We start from the raw sequence: 15,456 nt of genomic DNA on the forward strand, positions 1-15,456 counted from the left end.
CAATCACAGGGGGAGGGGGCATGCCTGGAGGATGGCCCCCTCATCGGTCTGCAGATGTGAAGAGGCCCCCCTTCCTCCCTAAAACAATGAAACACTAAAACAAAGAATAATAACTGAAGGGCGGGGCCAGGGGTAATTTTATGATATTATGTGAACCACATTACAGCTGAATAACTGAATGTCCTTTCAGGGCCCATGTATCAAGAGGGTGTCTCTATAAACAGAAGGCTACCGCCTACCTGGATGGCTCTAAGAACACGGGAAAACTCAACGGCAAGAGTTACTGGCAGATCTTAGTGCTCAGGGACCCACGGAAGTGGAAAAGGGGCGGAGCAGGGTTTGAGGCGCACAAAACACACCTAGCGCCAAAGACGCGCACCCACAGCACTTTCCCCCCCCACAAGGTGTGGAGGCTCATCGCTCCATTTGCCCTGCCCTGGGCCCAGGGCCAGCAGGCGGAACGGGATAGCGAGTGGGGGCGGTGAAGAGACGTTTTAAAGGGCAGGTGGTAAGGAGGGAGAAATGAAATGAAAAGCCACATGGTGCTGGGTATGGACTGCTGGACAATCTGGAAGTATATGGCTTTAGGAGCTACTGAGACTTGGGAGGTGTCCAAGAGATGCCATTCCCTTCCCCTGTCACCTTGGTAAAGGAGTGGCTCAGAATCCGATACACAGCAAGTTTTAATGTCTTGCTTCCTCTAATACAACCGGTGGCAAAAGGTGCCTCAGAGCAACCTCAGCCCCAAGGCAACTGAAGTCAAACTCTGAAACGGTTTCCACTTTTCTAATCTTCAGGACCTCCAGACCAACCTCCCATCCCCCCCCTTAAAAATCGTCTGACCTAAATAGGGCTATCTAGCAGTCTGCAAGAACTGAGCCAGCCAAGGACCCCAATGGACAGGTCAGTTACAAAGTAGAAATGCTTTTCTCTTTATAAACAGTTTGGTTTTTTTAAAAAAAACAACAACAGCCTTTGAGTTCTGCTTTTATGGTCTTATCCTGGAACCCCATCTTTGGTGTTGTATTTCTCTCATTACACCGCAACAAGATCTAGTGGTTAACACACAAGGGAGCCAGGAACCCCTGAGTTCAAGTCTCAGCTCTGACACTCATGCCCCCTTGTGCAAATTACTTCCCCCTGCCTCAGTTTCCCTCCTCTGTAAAATGGGGGCTACTTGTCTACCCCACAGGCATGTTGTGAGGAGTTATTAGTTGCTGTTTGTAAAGTGCTTTGAAGATGAAAGTTGCTCTGAAAGTACTAAACAGGCATTGCAAATGCAGATGTGCCCCTTAAGAAAAAGGAGAGGAGAAAACAGCTGTCTGTGCACAGACATTCATTTACCAACATAACTAACTTGGCCATTTATAATCTTCCCTTTCTAAAAGGAAAAACTAAAAACTCTAAAGGGCACTGAGTCCACTTTGTGGAGTAGTGAATGGCAACTTGTAAGTGACACAGGAATTACCCTCCATGATAACTGATTGGCTACTGTTTCCCTGATCTTCTCTTGAAAGGGGTACTGGCGGGGCAAATTTGGCCCAAATTTAATTTTTACTTAAAAGACCAGTAGAAATATTTCCATTGCATTTTTTTTTAAAAGTTATTCGAAGGGAGACAGATTTTCTCAAACAAAGAAACACTCCCCCTTCAGTGCACCAGACCCAAACCTTGCAGCCTTTTGCTGATTCCTGGAGACCTGTCAGCAAAACTGACTAAAGACTGACAAGAAACAAAGAGCAACTGATTCATCTGTTTTCTCTATCTAAGCTAAATTAAATGTGAGCATTGAACAAAGAACTTAAAGGGTGGGAATTAAATTAGATGTTTAAAACTCCTTCCATTTGAATAATGCACAGGGTTATTACTAATAGAAATAAGGGACGTTTTCATGGAAAAAGCATACTGAAGATTTTTACCCTGACAGTGACCTGTTAGCAACAAATATAAGGGAAACCCTTAATTATGTCCCAGTCATACTTAAGTGCTTCTTAAGGTTGGATGGAGAAATTAAAGCAGCCAGGTTTTCATTATCATGGCAAAGGACTCTAATTGCCTGATTTGCCTCTTAAATACACCAGGGCAAATCTGGAGTAGGAGCAGAATTATGCCGGGGTAAAACTAGTGTAAGGAAATGGCGACTCAAGCCCCGGCTGTTTTTCTTGCCTTTGGTAGTGCAGGCAGAAGGGGAGGAGAGCGAGAGAGAAAAAGAAAGTCAGGGAGGTTCCACCTTAATACAAGAGGAAAAACAAAATTGACAGTAGAAGCAGAGAGAAGCTGATGATGCGTTACTATGGTTACCTCATGTGAGACATGCCTTGAACATCCCAGAGGTATCATACCCTAGGGTAGATACAAAGATCCTCACACAACAGGTTGTTCGGGCCTTCCCAGAAGGCATTGCAAAGACATAAACAAATAGGGCTGGGGCAAAAAGGAAAGCTCTGGTTTGTGTTCTCTTTGACACAGCTGTGCCCAGTAAACAAGCAACCTTCAACCTGTCTCCAGGCTGGACAGAGGAAGCCAATCTCAAGACAGGGAGAAATTTAATAAACCTTATTCCCTGCCCTCCTGACAACGCCCCCCCCCCGCCCAAAGTGCAACGTTACTAATTATATTATTATTATTTAGCTCAGGACTCTTTGGTCAGAGAAATGCTGTTGATCATATCACACCATTCTGTGTGCTTGCTGGTTAGGCCAGATTCTTGTCTCAGACACACACTGGTGCATCCAGAATTCCCACGCAGGTCAATGAAGTCGCTCCAGATTTACACTGGAGTGACTGAGAGAAGCGTCTGGCTTTCGCATCAGCTGCAACCCCCGCTTCCCTTCTGTAAGGCCTGGTGGTGGGAATTCAGTTGTGGATTTCCCTGGTGGGGTTCCTTCCACAAAGATTCCCCGCACCCCTCCAGCAACCTTGGTCTAGTAGGGGGCATTTCCTGGGTGACTTTGTCTGGTGCATTAAGTCCAAGAGCCCCAGTACTGGCTCTAATGATAATTCCCACAGGAAGACAACACAGTTAAACACAGATTAAAACAAAAGATCTTCTCCCCTTGTTGCTGGACTCTGCCATCCTGCCCTGCAGTTAGCAGTAGGACACTGAGCTCTCTTTGGTCAGCCTGTTCACTTTAACACAGCCACTTCTGCCTTCTCAGTCTTTTAGCGAATTGGGCATGAGACAGAGCATACCAAGAAAAGCTGCAGTTTAACCCTTCCCATGCTATACCCTTGGATGTCAGGACTGATGCTAAGGTGTGTTCCTGGCATCACATGAGTATTCTTTACTGGGCATAACCCTTCTGTCCTGGGAGTAACAGAATCTCCAGGGACTGAAAGGCTTGAAAAAATATCAACTGAAGTTACAATATGTTAGCGAGTAATGGCTGCCTGCCTGTCAGCCCTGCTATCCACAACAATATTGATCCAAACTCCAGCCTGCCTGAAACTCACTGTGGATGGGAGCCAAAATCGATAGAAGACAAAGGAAAGACTCCCGTCTGGATCAGGCCCTGGGTCCTTTGTTCTATGTGTACCGATAGTGGTGCATGAATAAATAGCACTCGACACTTACTTGAAGCCGGGCTGTGATCTAGGTCGGAAGGTCCTTGGGCAGGGTGGTGATTAATAGAAAATGGATAAAACTTCTCTGCCTAGTCAGTGTTTAAGCAGCCAAACAGGCCTTGATTGTTGAAAAGGTTTTCTGGTGGTGTAATTAATAGCCCCAAATGCCTCTGCTCGCCATGTAACAGTCATTTGATCAGCAATGTAATTAGATTCTTAACCCTCAAAACTTGTTGAGGGTTCACTGGACTGAACACAGACGCTTCCTATTAGCATATTTAAGAAACCACCACATGTATAACAGCTAATAGGCATTTAATTTATTTGCTGGGGCCATGGTGCTTGGCAAGTTGGATGTGGTGATAGAAGTTCTTTTTGTCCACTCCCTCGTGAGTGACAATAGGGGGCACAGGTTGTCTCCTACAGAACAAGGACCCCATCCTTCTTCAAAGGCTCAATCTCTTCCTTTCACCCATGTTCTCTGATATAAGTCATCTAGCCTCCCAGGCATATCCACGAACATCTGTATTGGGAAAACAAAAAAGAACCAAACAAGGACTCAGTGGATGTGGCTGCAAAAGATATGCATGAGCCTGCCACTCCCACAACAACCCATGTGCCGAATGCACACGCACACCCCCATCCGCTGTGGAAACTTGCAATTGAACATGTAAATCAGGTGTCTCTCCAGTTAAATTAACTTCCCTGCCTGCTAGGAGTCCGAACCAGTGACTAGATGTGCAGTTACCCAGCTTTTGCCGCTGCTATAGGCATATTCATCTTTCGACTGGTGCATCCGCTTTGGAAAATGGGGTCCAGGTTTAACCCACCAGGACCCAGAAATGTAGCGTTAAAGTGAAATGCAGAGTATGTGTTTGCAGCACATTTGCTTCAATAGGTAAGTCATCCCCATGCCGCAGAGATACCTGTTCCAACACAGATGCAAGGGGACGAGTTGGGTCCAAAGTGTGAGCTTCCTCTGGGGCTTTCCTAGCTTCTGTGCTATTAAGACAGGTGCTTATTTATTTGGAGTTAGGTTTTTATAGTGCAAGCGACTTCGTTATTCATTACGATTAAATAGAAAAGCAAACACTCAGAGCGCCGGCCCCAGAGCTCTTTGGAGTGGATGTTTGCTTTGTTGAAGGGGGCCAGATCTGAGGCTGAAATTCTCTGTTTATCCACAACACAGGTACAGCACCGGCCGTCCTGAACACTTCTCCCCTTCGGGGCTTCAGCGTGCAGCTGTTTCGTTGACATAGATTCATTCACAGAGTTTAAAGCCCAAAGCGACCATTAGATCATCTAGTCTGACCTCCTGGCTATCACAGGCTATCACTACATTTCACCCAGCTACCCATGTACTGAGCTTGTCTTTGGCTAAAGCGTCTCTTCCAGAAAGGCATCCAGTCTTGCTCTGAAGAGGTCAAGAGATGGGGAATCCACCACTTCCTTTGGCAGTTTGTTCCAGTGTTTAATCAGCCTCACTGTTAACAATTTGTGCCTAATTTCTAATCTGAATGTGTCTGGCTTCAGCTTCCAACCATTGGTTCTCACAGTGCTTTTTTCCGCTAAATTAAAGAACCTTTTAGTAGCCAGTATTTGCTCCCTAGGAAGTTAGTTAAAGACTGTAATCAAGTCACCTCTCAGTCTTCTTTTTAATAAGCCAAACAGTCTGAGTGCTTTACATCTCTCACTGCCAGGCATTTTCTCCAGCCCTTGAATTGTTTGTGTTCTTGGTCTTTCTGTTGAGGTGATCAAAAGGTTGCTGATTAGAGCCAGCTGTTGGCCCTGGTTTTTGTAATGCTCAGAGCTCTCTACTAAGGAACTGGACTGAAATCACCAGGCTACCAAACAAGCAGCCATCTAAGCATGTTGACTTTTGGACACTACTAACCTGGCCTGGATTCAGATCTCAGACCTATTTGGCAAAGGCTCCAGATCAGATCAGCAACCCCTGTGCCCTCCGGCCCCCAAAAACTCATGTACAAGAGTTAAGAGGAAAACCCAGAATGGCTGACCCAGTGTCGTTGTGCCCACCATGTAATAAATCTCTATGTATTATTTACTTTCTAGCATATTTCCCTTCTGTTGCTAAAAGATCTTGAGAGCTTTCATGTGAGCTCAAGTCACGTAACAACCTTTCATGGAAGCAGTGCACTCTGAAAACGGCTCCCACTGGAATTCAAGGACACTTCAGACAAATGGTCCCTTGATGCTGCCATGTGGGACAATGAATATTGTTGCTCTGGAGAAACTTTTGGATAGCGATTTGGACTCGGCCATCTTCACAGCTGGGCTATTTTTGTTCTGGCTCAATACACATTTCCCAATCTCCTCTCTGCTTCCACATCTTTTCCTCTTAGTATGGAGACCCAGTCTATTGTAGGTTCTCTTCTGTGTGTTTCAGTAGCGTCTCTTTGTTGGCATTGTGCTGCCTTTCTCCGCCCTACTGATTCTTCCTGTGACCCCTTCCCTGTGTCTGCTGAAAGTGAGGGAGATTTTTAACCTTCCAGCAAGATGGAAAGAAGAGTTGGCTGAAACTCTTTTCCCTGTTGTTTTGTAGGGCCCGATGCTGATCTCACGTCTACAATGGCATAACCACATTGACGTCAATTGAGTTACTCCTGATTTACACCAGTAAATGAGACCATCGTTGGGCCTTGGGGTTCTAAAGATCTCTTAAGCCATGTCCCATTTTTACAGTCTCCTAAAAAGCTTAAAAAACTTAGAACGTCATGTCCCAAAAAAATATTTCATCAGCTTCCTGTCATCGAAGCTTGACAATGCTCCTCCCCCACCCCAAACCCAGCCCTTGAAACTTTGCTATCTCAATCAAACCAGCAAGTGGATAGATCTGTTCAGCTCGTGGGGATTTTCTGTTTTGTTAGCACAAGCAAGTCCCTTTTAAACCCTTAGCTGCTCCCCCGTGAACCAGATCCATCACCTCGGAATGCCAACTTTCCACTGAGAGATCAGTGCTTCAAGCAATCACTGGGCTTTCTACTACGACAGAGAGGATGCAGGGAAACCTCGCCACGAAGAGCTTAAGATACTTTCTTCCTTCTTTGCTCTTGCTGGCTTGATGCTCTTCATTTTAACGTCCTACTGATCAGCATAGCTTGCCCAGATCTTTGCTCAACGTCTGACCAAGTTTGCTGCGCATTTAAATTATATATGTGACAAGTAACAAGGTAATAAAATATATTTAAAATACGATACAACCAGACAATTTTTTTATGAACTTTAAAATATACAGCATATTTTAAACAGATCAAAATACATTTATTACATATTTAGATTATTTTCTCTATGCTATTTATATCTTTTGGATACTTTTATATTTATATATATTTAAAAGAACATGAAAATTGGCCAGTTTTGTCGCATGAAATACATTTTACTTCTCTATGTATATTGTCACATATATCTCAGATATATGTGCTATGAAACACATAACAAACAGTGCTGATGGAACCGATACAGATATGCCCAGAAAGCCCAGCAACGTCTCTAACCACTATATATAAAAACAATCCTCCAAGAATGGACTCTATCACCACTTAATTTTTATTTTCCAGGAAGCAAATGTTCTCTGGCAACTGACCTGCCTGAGCATACAGTATCTGATTCTCCAGCACCTGGCACCTTGTCTACACAGCACAGCAATGCTCATTAGAGAGGTGTGAATTCTAAAGAGCAACGTGTTGCACACTAACTGGCCTATCTGACTCTGTTGGTGTGCATTGAAGTTCGCATTGATGTAGTACTGTTGAAACTGTACTATGTTAACATGCCTTAGGGAACATTTACTGCATGCCAGCAGGGTCCACACGGGCCAGTTAGTGCATAACACATTGGTGCGATTTACAATTCAGATCCCTCTAAGTGCGCATTGCCACACCGTCTAGACAAATCCCTACACCAGTGCAAAGTGAGCATCAAATGCCTCCAGGTCAGAATGGTGGGATTGTTCACTCACTTTGCACTAGTGAGAGTGACTCCACGAGGCTCAGTTGTGAATCAGGGCACTGGAGAATCAGTTCCAGATTTCATTGTCAACTGGGGACCATTAAAGCACTAGCCAAAGGCAGCAAGGTCTTGAGAAAACTTCCACTTGGCTTTTCAGTGTACACATACACACAGGCACACAGACAGTGGAGCAGAGAAACGGCGAAGTGAAAGACAACGAAGCTCTTTTCAGAACAGAAGAACATGAAATTCAGCGAATTCTCTCTGTGCATCACCATCTGCCAGTTGCGCTCTTTGGAGGAAAATGGTTCACGATGGACCAAATCAGGATGTTCCTTACTCGTTCCTTGCTCAGGCAACGCTCCCATTGACGTCAGCTTGAGAAGGCATGAGTAAGGGCTTCAGGAGTTGGCCCTATGGCTCTGATTCACCCATGGCATATTCACAGGATGAAGCAATGCACTTAACCAGGCACCTAACTTTAAGCACATGCTAAAGCACTTTGCTGAATGGGGGACTCGAAGAGGATTCTGCTCTGATAGCTATTAGAAGATGGGCCTAAAACGAATATCCAGATCTAAATACACCTGACATTTTGGAGAGTTTGGGTTCCCTAGACCCAAACCCAAATCCACATTTCACAACTGAGCTTTAATTCTACAACCGGACAGGCCGCACCCCAGATCCCAGCATCCCTGAATTGCGAGGGGTTTGAGAGGCCTATCTCTGTTACACACGCTCTATAAACACACTCCTCCCATCAGCGCTCCCTTTTGAAGTGCAAGGAAAAGAGGAGCGACTCTTTTGGTCTTCAGCACAAGTGAAAAGAAAAGAGCAGGAAAGTTTAAAAATAAACACATTTGTTCTGCCTTATTAAAGATAGAAAAGGTGGCTTTGAATTCGTCTCCTACAAAAGGTTTGAAGGTCACGCAGGCACCGAATCTCAAAAGGTTACAGGTAAGTGATTGTCCCAGCCCCAAAGACTAAGTGCACTAGATTAAATAAGAAGCAGCTAAGGCTTATCATGACAGTTTCCATTCCCTGTATGCAAGCAACAGCTGAATCATCTATCATTTGGAGAAAGCTGGGCTAAGAGTCACCCAGAAACTATCCAAGGAGGGAAGGGAGACCTTCTGCCAACCCCTGGGTGGGAGGATGGGGATTCAATTTTCCCTCTGCCGTTCTTCTGCAAAGCCTCAGGGTGTAGCTGTATTTGAGGAAGCAGGGAATGTGCTCTTGAACCAGGGATCTTAGGATAGAGACCAGTTTCTGCTTTCACTAGTGCAACTGGATTGACCTCACTGGAGCTGCACCAGCAAAAATGAGAGCAGGATCTGGCCCAGGGTCCCAGCCAGCCAATCAAAATGATTCCTTTCCAAAGGAGCTGTTACTTATGTAGGTTTGCTCAAACCCTGACTAAGGGAGGGTTAGTTATATACAGACGGGATGACAGAGAGGACTTGGTGGGTCTTTTCCATCTCTGATGTCAAAGATTCTCTGAGGACCAAGAGTCTCACGAGGGAGTTAACTAGATATAACCGGGGTTTTAAGCTTCAAGGAAATGGCTGGTAGGTGTTCTGCCTACCCACCACTTCACCTGCTCTGCTCAAAAAGCCCTTTCCAGAAAGGTGTCGGTCTCTGGTTGGCTATGAAGGTCTCCTACTTGTCCCTGAACTCAGGAAATTAAACACAAATAAACAAAACAATCCCACACACCAACCAAAGAAACACAAAAAGCTTGGCAGAGATTGGATCAAACATTGTCCAATCACATGGAGAATCCTGTCTTGCTTGGCCTGTCAGGAAATCCCTGAGTCGGGCTGAGATTTGTGTGGAATCCAGGCTGAAGACACCAGGACTGAAGTTGATAGAGTATCTCTTCACATGGCAAATTCTGCTTTCGATGTACCCGTACCAGAGTAACTCCGTCCAGTGACTCCTGACCTATTCCACTTCAGCCCTGCGGTGTGGTGTCACATCCCTTTCAGAAGGCCACGCCTTTTAAAGGCAACCCCCGGTTCATTAATGGGTTGGCCACACCCACCACCATACCCAGGACCACCCCTTTGAAGAGCAAAACACTTTTGCATGAATGGCTTGTCGACACATACAATGCGCACGAAGAGCGCTCTTAGTCTGTAGCCGGCTCATTGCATTGCAGGCTTCTCGACGGTGGGGGAGATGGTCCTCTTTACAAACGTCAAATACCCAGACTTTGTTTGGCGTCTTTTCTTTTTGAGTGTTTGCGTTCTGCTGCAATAATACTATTTGTTAGCCTAGAGGAAACTGTAGGGACATCCTTATATTGCTCCCTGATCGTTGTAAAAAGACTGATCAACTATAGCACTCACAGTTAGGCAAAAAAAAAAAAAAAATCTATACATTATGTAACAGCACGTTCCATCTCTAGAACTATACATTATATATAACATTATTCTCCAGAGCTAGTGCTTCACTAGCGAGATGTTCGGGGTAGGGGGCGTGTGAACAAGACTGAGGAAAAGTCTTTGAAATTCAATTCACTAGGGCTGCATGGGTTTTCCACAAGCTAGTTCACATCCTCCTATGCAGTAGTTTAAAAATACATATGTATATATTATTCTATTCTCCCAGGTGGGACTGTACAATTATATAATTTTTTTTTTTTAAAAGCAATAATTTACTTAAAGACATCTCTATTTTTTTTCTCACTTTTCAGTTTTATATACAAATATTGACCGTGATACATATTACGAAAGGAACCCGACAGCAGCAAAGTTGTGCATCTTTCTCAAAAGAACCTAAAGCCACCCCCAAAAAAGCATGTTAGAAAAAAAGAAAAATAAATAAATAATACCCGCAAGAAAAGAACCTTGCCCTCCCCTCCCCCATCCCCACTGTTGCTCAAGAAGCAGGCACCAAAACTGTCCCTCGAATCAAAGAAAGGAAGTTGTGTGGTTCAGCTGGAACCGGGCAGGGAAGGGGGTGGGATCACATCTACATTTTCTGCCTTAGAAACACAAAAAAGTTATGCCTCTGCCCTGGGGCTTCGCAGGGCAGGTGTGACTATATCTCTAGGCAGCCATGCCCATCTCTGATGGTGTGTCCATATGCTCCAGTTACACAGGGGACAAATTCTCAGCTTTGAAACATTTTCAGGGCACTGGACAAACATCGCTCATCCTGCACTGGCATATACTGATTCAGAGTTCCCATGACATCAGTGACATCGCAACAGTTGCCAACTCTCCATTCCTGTCCTGAAGTCTCCAGGAATTAAAGACTCATCTTTAATTAAAGATGGTGTCATGTGATGAAACCTCCAGGCATACGTGCAACCAAAACTGGCAACCCTACCACTGCAGCATGGGAGACCGTCACATGAACCAGTTAATCTTTCCAATCTCCCCTCTGCAGCGCTCTGATTTTACAGGTGGAATGAGGGAGACATATTAAGAGACTTTCCCAAGGCCACATGTCAAGTCCTTTGCAGAGCTGGGATTAGAATTCAGGAGGCCCATGCGCTAGGCCAGCCGAAAATAGTCACAGCAGTGCTGACATTTGTCAAGGAGAAGCAGATGCTTTCTCCCCCCTTCCCCCACAGAGCAGGACTGCACATCATTTAGAGGAAGCCAAAAATAAAGCAGCCCCTTGAGTGAGCAGCATGGAGCTTTCAATCACTGCTGGAAAGGCTCACGGACGCTGGAAATGGTACCAGGACGACTTGGAGGAAAATTCCCCGGAGAGGTAACCTCTGTATTGGTGACCCCTCCTGTTCCTTAGAGCGAATTGTTACCATCCAAGTTGCACGTTCCAGCCAGTGCTTAGAACGCAGCGGTACAGGAGGGCCCGTGCAGCACTCTGGCTTGAGAAGCAGGTCTGCTGAGGAAAAGGTGGGAGCTCTCTCAAGAGTCACAGGTGGTCTGAGCACAGGACTAATCCTGTCTCTGACACCAACTCCCTCGGTGGCCTTGAGCAAGTCCTTTAACCTCTCTGTGCCGCAGGGGATGACAATACTTAACTCCTCGCATGCACTGGAGGAGGCTACGTTCATTACGGTTTGCAGTGCCCTGGAAAGATAACAAGAGCTGAGTGTGGGTCATGAATGATTTGGCTGATGACCATATCTCAGGTCCTTCACCTCCCTTTCATTGCCTCTTTCGCTGATCTGGATGCTATAGCAAATGAATTGGCTAGTGGTTCTGTGCACCCACCGCTGCTCTCTGTTGGCTAAAATAAAAGCTGCACAATTGTGTGTCATAGGCGCTACACTGCCAATAGCTACTAGAGTTTCTCCTTTACTTGAAGTGGCAGGAGTCTGGATTTTTAGAGCAGGAGTTTCTGAGCTCTCCACTAGCTGTCACTGGGAAGTTCAGTATGTAGGAAAGTGACAGCTGGCCACATGAACCTTAGGCCATTGGGACACAGGTAATGATAGGCCCGGTAATGATTTCATTCTGATTTGAGATGGATCTTTTCTCTGCACAGTGCCGGAGAGCCCCTGAGGTCCTTTCCCTCTGGGAGCAAAAGCTCCCACGCAAGTACAGGCATGATCTTTTGTGCCTTTTGGAATAACAAACAGCCGGTAATCAATAATAGCCTGTAATGTGTGCAGTGTGGGCCCTGTTTATTGCATATGATTTGTTCTGTGCTCTTGCTGCATGGCTGAACCCATATGGAGCGACACATGACATGCCGTAAGGCTGGAGGAAGAGCGCTTGACTAGGAAACAATTCAAAGCAGGGATTCTGGTGCTGGGGAAAAGCTGTGTACAGCTGAACAATTTTGCATCTCTAAGGCATGGGACCCCTGGTTTGAGAGTAGATAAGGTTTGAATCAGAGAAATCATTGGTTCCCTTTTTTGGCCTTTGCACGTAGCACTGTCCAATGCTGGGGCAATTCATCAGTTACAAACATGCTCAAGAATAGAATAGATGCTAATACGAGGGAGGGCAACCAACTCCTTGTGAATTTTGCTGTGTGCAAAAGTACCAAAAAATATATATATTGAACATAGGTTTTCATGTTTAAAACAACTGAATTGTTTGCGGGGGGGGGGGGGGGGGAATCAGGTTCACTGAAAAAAGGGGAAATACCTGACTTCAAGAACTTCCATTCAATTCTTTAAAAAAATAAACATTCTGAATGGTCCCACTGGAGATACGGAGTCAGATCCAAAGCGAGTGTAAATGTGAAGTCAATGAGATTTACGCCATTTAAAGGCTGGCCCATGCGGCCACATTTCATCCTCAGTCACAACCCCACTGCCTGCAAGTGACTCAGAACAGAACGCTTGCGCCTTAGCTACTCAACGGAGCAAAGCTGATTAACCCCAAACGAGAATCCAGCTCATTTTAGCCAAAGGTGCAAAAAAGAAAATATCAGTGCTCCAAAATGTTAACCCAGCGGCCACGCCCAATCCCGCCCCAGCCCCCAGATAAATATTTCCATCGGCGTGTTAATTATTATTCTTATTGTTTGTTTATCCCAGAGTCTAATCTAGCATTCCCTGTGTTACGTCGCCAGTAATTGTGCTCCTGGCTTTCACTGCCACTGGGCTTCAGCCAGTCAGTGCTGCGATCTGGTTACAAAGCTTTGCCAGCCAATAACCAGGAGGCGGCCTGCTGAGCACCCTGGGAGTCTGCCCTAAAACAATTCATGCGGCTTCATCGTTGCCTTGTTTGTTTTAAAAATATATTGACTCGCATTTTGAATGTGTGATTATTACATTATTATTATTGGTAAACAGTCTCCCGAGCACGAAGTTGACAAATTAAAACCTCATTTCCCTTGCCCCGAATTAAAAAAGGAGTACTTTACGGTACGTGTTTTCAAGTGTCGGTCTTGTGCAACTGAACCACATCTCCTGCCAGAAATATATATAATTTTTGTGTTCCGTTAAAAAAAAAACGAAACCAAAAAAGGATTTGTTTCCTGATATTTCCTCCTTTCGAACCTCGCAGAGCTCAGCTTCATGAAAATGCTTTCATTTTCACAGAGTGAAAGAAAACAAAATCACCAGCTCTCTGCGTGCAAAGACGATAGTCCTGCATAGCCCACCCCCGGTGTTCTCCCTTAGCTGTGCCGCCATATTGAATCTGCTTCCAGTACGTTTTCTAATAGCTTTATCAACACTGGAAGTTCAAAACACTCTGTGGCCTGCTGTGGTTTCCTATCACAGACCGTTCAGTGGTTATTGCAATGAAACTTAAAACTACAAACAATACTAATTTCTCAAGCATTCCTATGGCACTTGCATTGTTCTGCATAATTTGAGCAGGTGGTAGGGGAAGAGATGAGAGGAAAAATAACCTCAGAACAGTTAGTGAAGGGGCCCTGGGTCATATTTCGGACTCCCTTCTATATGACCTCTGATCCAGTGCTATCGTGGCCTGAAGCCTGTCAAATTCATGCCTGTTGTCCGGGTTCAGGTCATCCAGACCCCTGCTGTCATCATCCTCTTCCTCCTCCTCCTCCTCATCACGGCTCATGAAGGCAAGCTCATTCTCGTAGCAGAAGGAGTTGGTGCTAGGGAGCAGGAATTTGTTCTCCACCAAGTCCTTAGCACTGCATCGTGGGGTTGACGGCACCTCGTAGGTTTTGTGGAAGTGCGAGTAGTCTACTTTGTACTGGTTTTTCTCCTCAAACAGGACGGGCTCAAAGCGGTGGCCCCACAGGATCTCGCTAGCCAGGTAGGAGCTCCGAGCTTGTGTCGTCATGGCTGTGGCTTCTACCATCCCTTCAAGGATCACCACAATTTCAAAGTCATCTGTTTCCAGGTCCTGGTGGCTAATTCCAAACAGCGGGCTTTCCTCATTGATTTCATGAAGAATAGTGATTGGCGACACCAAGAAAATACGGTCCAAGCCTTTGTCAAACCCAACGTCAATGTCTATTTGATCGAGGGGAATATACTCCCCCTCCTCGGTGATTCGAGGCTTAATTAACTGAGCTCTCACGTGGGCTTCCACTATGTGGCTTTTTCGAAGGTTCCCAACTCTCCACATCAGGCAGAGCTTCCCATCTCTCATGGCCACGACAGCGTTATGGCTGAAAAGTAACGTTTGGGCCCTTTTCTTGGGCCTGGCCATCTTTGCCATGATTGCCCCAATCATGAAGGAGTCGATTATACACCCCACAATGGACTGCACCACCACCATGAAGACGGCTAGCGGGCACTCCTCTGTCACGCAGCGGAATCCATAGCCGATCGTTGTTTGAGTTTCAATGGAGAACAGAAAAGCAGCCACAAAGCCGTTCACTTGAAGAACACAAGGCTTGAAGTTGTCATCCCCGGCTGGGTTTTCTAGGTCTCCATGGACAAGTGCAATGAGCCAGAAAATCAGCCCAAATAATAACCAGGACACCAGAAAGGCAAGGGAGAAGAGCAACAACATGTACCTCCAGCGGATGTCGACGCACGTCGTGAACATGTCAGCGATGTATCTTTGAGGCTTGTCATCCATGTTGGTGAACTCAACATTGCACTGGCCATTCTTCTTCACGAACCTGTTTCGGCATTTCCTCCTGGTGTGGATCTTACCGTTCCCAAAGCCGTTGACTCCTGGCATGGTGGTCAACCTCAGCCCGTCTTCCTCAGAGGATACTATGCTGTATGCGTTGACTCGGCCTGTGCTCATCCCTGAGTCAAGCATGTAGAGAACGTGAAAGGTCTGCTGACTCCTTCTGATGTTCCCCTCCCCCCTTCCCTGCCCCCCTCCCCCCCAAATACAGCTGTTGCAGAAGAGAAGTCCAAGGCTGCAAAGTCTTTGCTGCTACTTCACCAAACAGATCCAGTGAGAGACTCTGCAATGAGAAAACAAAGACACACGTTACCATTCAGACACAGAACCGGAGCAGGGCAAAATGGAAACAAATATGTGTTCTGCAGTGTTGCTGTATCAAACAGCTGTGTGCTCCTCCCCAGAGGCGGCTGCATTTCAG

The 15,456-nt window shown here is 45.7% G+C and overlaps 1 protein-coding gene across 1 annotated transcript; it reads right to left on the reverse strand.

Annotated features, from left to right (window-relative positions):
- Positions 1-3,869: 3,869 nt before the first annotated feature.
- On the reverse strand, positions 3,870-15,182 carry LOC128844916 (ATP-sensitive inward rectifier potassium channel 12). The gene is made up of 2 exons (XM_054043059.1): positions 13,825-15,182; positions 3,870-4,087 (listed from the first exon to the last, which is right to left on the reverse strand). Exon 1 carries the CDS (start codon positions 15,165-15,167, stop codon positions 13,854-13,856), a length of 1,314 nt encoding a protein of 437 aa, XP_053899034.1. The 5' UTR covers positions 15,168-15,182; the 3' UTR covers positions 3,870-4,087; positions 13,825-13,853.
- Positions 15,183-15,456: the final 274 nt, after the last annotated feature.

Source organism: Malaclemys terrapin, chromosome 10 (assembly GCF_027887155.1).
Source record: "Malaclemys terrapin pileata isolate rMalTer1 chromosome 10, rMalTer1.hap1, whole genome shotgun sequence".
Classification (NCBI taxonomy): Eukaryota; Metazoa; Chordata; order Testudines; family Emydidae; genus Malaclemys; species Malaclemys terrapin.